The sequence below is a fragment of the Barbus barbus genome (genome assembly GCF_936440315.1).
Source record: "Barbus barbus genome assembly, chromosome: 33".
NCBI classification, from domain to species: domain Eukaryota; kingdom Metazoa; phylum Chordata; class Actinopteri; order Cypriniformes; family Cyprinidae; genus Barbus; species Barbus barbus.
In genome coordinates, this window is record NC_136761.1 from 9381173 (window position 1) to 9384994 (window position 3822).

The 3822-nt window shown below is 41.8% G+C and overlaps 1 protein-coding gene across 1 annotated transcript; it reads right to left on the reverse strand.

Moving 5' to 3' along the window:
- Nucleotides 1-285: 285 nt before the first annotated feature.
- On the reverse strand, nt 286-3504 carry adra2da (adrenergic, alpha-2D-, receptor a). Its single transcript, XM_079390336.1, has one exon. The coding sequence runs from the start codon at nt 3226-3228 to the stop codon at nt 2011-2013; it is 1218 nt and encodes a 405-aa protein (XP_079246462.1). The 5' UTR covers nt 3229-3504; the 3' UTR covers nt 286-2010.
- Between the last annotated feature and the right edge of the window lie 318 nt (nt 3505-3822).

The following is a 3822-nucleotide window of genomic DNA, read 5'->3' on the forward strand; positions in this document are numbered from 1 at the left end:
ATGATGGATTGCAGGGTGCATGAATCAGATAATGTCTTATTTTAGCTTTATCATTCTTGAATTAGAAGCCAGCCTTCTGTTTGTGTCTGTGTGTGTTACCAACAAGTCATGTAGGTCTCAATATGAGCTTTTAATAGAGTTATGGCAAAGGCGATTGAGCCCCCCCCCCCCCCCCCCCCCCCCCCCCCCAGCACATAGAGGATCAGACGCTGAGACCCTTAAGCCCTTACAAGAGCTGCTTTTTCCCACAGATTGAAGAGACCGGGGTTAGTTATATTTCTGTATACTTTAATACGTGTTTTTTTAGGGTAGGTTTAAGTCCATATAGGCACAAACCTTAAAGTGTGGAGTACTAAAGCTACTGAACATTTGCACCATTATTTCCCAGGAAAAAAGATGACCTTTTATAACAATATGCTGAAGTGTCACACTATGTGGGGTAAGTCGTCACACCATTAAATAGCTTGCTTTTCAGCCTTATGTAAACAGTAAACAATTCATGAAAGAGCAAAATGTGCTAGGTAATATACAAAATTATAACATTTTGGGCAGAAGAGATTGTGACAACTTGCCCCAATCTCCAACCCTTGACTTCACAATTCAGACCTGGTTTTATTGTTAAATTTAAATGTATATTAATTTAAGGCAGATGTTTAGAATCAACATACAAAGTATGGCCAGCCTTTTGGCACAAAACATCACAGATAGTGAGATATAGCCCTTGTGACAACTAGCCCCAGTCTTTAATATTTCTAAATAGGGGTCATAGTACAATCACCACATATCCTGAACAGAAACAATTCCACAAATAATGTAACATTCTTTCCACTTTTTCCTAATGAGTTAATTATCAGATATTTTAATTATCATTAATAATTATGAGTTAATTATCAGATATGTTTAATAAACACTCCTCCAGCATTATTCCCAAGAACTAGAATTTGTCATTTGGTGTTTATACTCTGCATATGTACAGTGTAAGTTGTATAGAACATATACAGTACAATATACAATATAATATTTAATGTCATTTTTGTTTACATTTATACATTATATGTATTTACAGAGAGTGTTAATACTGTGGTGATGTAAGTCAAATATTCCTAATTTAATATATACAAACAATATGTACATCAGAGGCACCAAGAATTATTTGAACACTAGAGTCACATTTTAAAATGTCTGAATGTCATTGGATTAGAAACAAATCATACCAGATGGCATATAGCACAAGCACATTTTGTTAGGTTTAAATGATAAAACAATGGAAAAACTGAGATCTGACTTTCTTCATTTAAAAACACCAAACACCACAGTGTAAAAATGAGTTTACAAAGTTAATAAAACAACGATTATTGAAGTATGCTTTACAAGAAAATACTAGTAAGTCTTCAAAAATGCACATTTCTGTCAATGTGTTACTTGCCATTTCTGAACGGAAATTGTTTTAAAGTAAATCCTATCATTCATTTTCAGTGCAGTTGATAAAAAGACACGGAGTGTTTCTTCAACTAAGCATGTTTGGCCATGTGGCCCTTTTAGATAATAAACTCCCTTAAAACATACTTTTACACTCTTTTTCCAATAACAGTGAACATATGCATCACAGCAGAATTCTGTCAATTTTATACAGCATTTTGTGGTGGAAATGAGTTTTTAAACATTTTGAGTAAATATGTCTCACTGATAGTTTGTGCAAATTGATCATAAATTCAAATAATAAGTACCTGGAAATGGTCTATGATTATTTTACAATTTGCTAGCTCATCATAGTTTTAAAAATGCACTGTTCGTTGCTTGAAGTTATTAATTTTTTATGTAGTATTATGGAAACATGTTACATATTTATATTTTATATACATTAAAAGGCATTTGAAAGGTAGCAAAAATAAATTTGGGCATGAAAAAAGTTATAATTAGGCAATAATTAGTTTGCAGATTTTACTTGGTTTGATTTCTGATGACATTCATGCATTTTAATCGTGCCTAACGTGTCCAAATACGAGTCTCTCAGGTGCGCTGCGCAGTCAAGCAAACGATTTTCTTAAAAGCCTTTCTGAAGTCCCTGTTGAAAATCGTGTAAATGATGGGATTCACTGAGCTGTTGCAGTAACCAATCCAAAAGAACAGCTTGAAAAGCGCCTCGGGCGGCTCGCAGCTCTGCCCGCAGATGGCCTGGAGACTGTAGGTGAAGAAAAAAGGGAACCAGCAGAGGACAAACACCCCCATGACCACAGCCAGAACGAAGGTGAAGCGTTTCTCCCGCATCTGAGCCACTTTGGTTTTCGACGCCACCGCGAGCTGTTTGCTGCTCTGCTCCTGACTGGAAACCCAGGAGATCCGGCAGGTCCTCTGAGGGCAGCAGCGCCCTCCGTCCACCCGCCTGCGCTTGGAGAAGCGCGAGCTCTTGGGTTTGTTGTCGGACGCGGCGCTCTCCTCCAGGTCGATATCATCCAGCTCCTCCTGTCTCTGGTTGCTTTCCGAGCTGTTGCTGCTCGGGGACTCCTTCTCAAACTTATCCTTCCTCACAAAGCACGTCTCGGACTGGGAAGGCTGCCTCTCCAGCCCGTTCTTGGCCACGAACACTGTGGACGAGCGCTGCTTGGCGACGCGGTAGATTTTGCAGTACACCGTGATCATGATGACCCCCGGCGCGAAAAACGACACCATGCATGAGGAGAGGATGTACCAGGTCTCGTCGTTTATTAGACACTCCTTCTCGTTGTGCTTGGTCATGATGAGAGGTGGGAATGAGATAACAGCTGAGATGACCCACACCACCGCGATCATGGACTTGATGCGCTTCGGGGTTCGCTTCAAGTTGTAGCTCACCGCTTTGGTGACGGACCAGTACCTATCCAAACTGATGGCGCACAGATGCACGATGGACGACGTGCAGAACAGAACATCCAAAGCCAGGTAAAACGCGCACCAGGTGCTGCCGAAGAACCAGTATCCCATGATCTCGTTGGCGAGAGAGAACGGAATCACAAGCGTGGCCACAAGGATGTCCGCGCACGCGAGCGACACGAGGAAGAGGTTCTGTGGCGCGCGGAGAGCGCGGCTGGTCAGCACCGCCACGATGACCAGAACGTTCCCAACAATGGTGACCAGAATGATGACGGAAACCACGAGGATGATGAACGCGGCGCCCGTCTCCCTGTACGGCCATGAGGTGACGGTAATGTTGGCATCCCCCTTCGTTGCATTGGACTGAGTTACACCCATTCTGAGTCCATCTTTCTGACAGCCAGGTTAGTACTTCCAGACTTCACGCGTTAGGTTGTGTCACCGACGCACTGAAACACTTGAGCTGTCAGTGCGCTCTGGTGACGCGAACTTCTCATGCTTGAAAGCGAAGAGCTGTTCATCGTGCTCGCAAATGCTCGTAAAATCCCAAACTGTTTCGATTCGAACAAACTGGCACCAAAAACAATCCCAGAATAGTTGCGCTGCGCGCGCTCAGTAAAGGCGCACGCAGCTCTCCACACAAGAGCTCCACACCGGACTGAACGTGGAGATGTGTGAGCTCGAGCTGGAGATAATCACATGACGTCATGTTTAGTCCAACCCATCGCTACACACCCACACAGACACAAAGAGAGAGAATGTTGTGAATTTTTATATTTTGCATGACAACTATAATCACAAAGAAATTCCAAAGAGTAATCCAAAATGTAACATTCATTTTTACTATAGAAATGGAATTGCTGCATAAATCTTTATTACTCATTAACAAAAAGAGAGTACATTTTATGGAGCTTTTTAACATTACACAGGGTTTCTGCAAGGTTTCTAAGGTAAATGTAAGCCTTTTTAGAG

Coding starts and splice junctions, on each gene's coding strand:
- adra2da (XM_079390336.1), bottom strand. CDS start 3,228: ATGGGTGTAACTCAGTCCAATGCAACGAAGGGGGATGCCAACATTACC.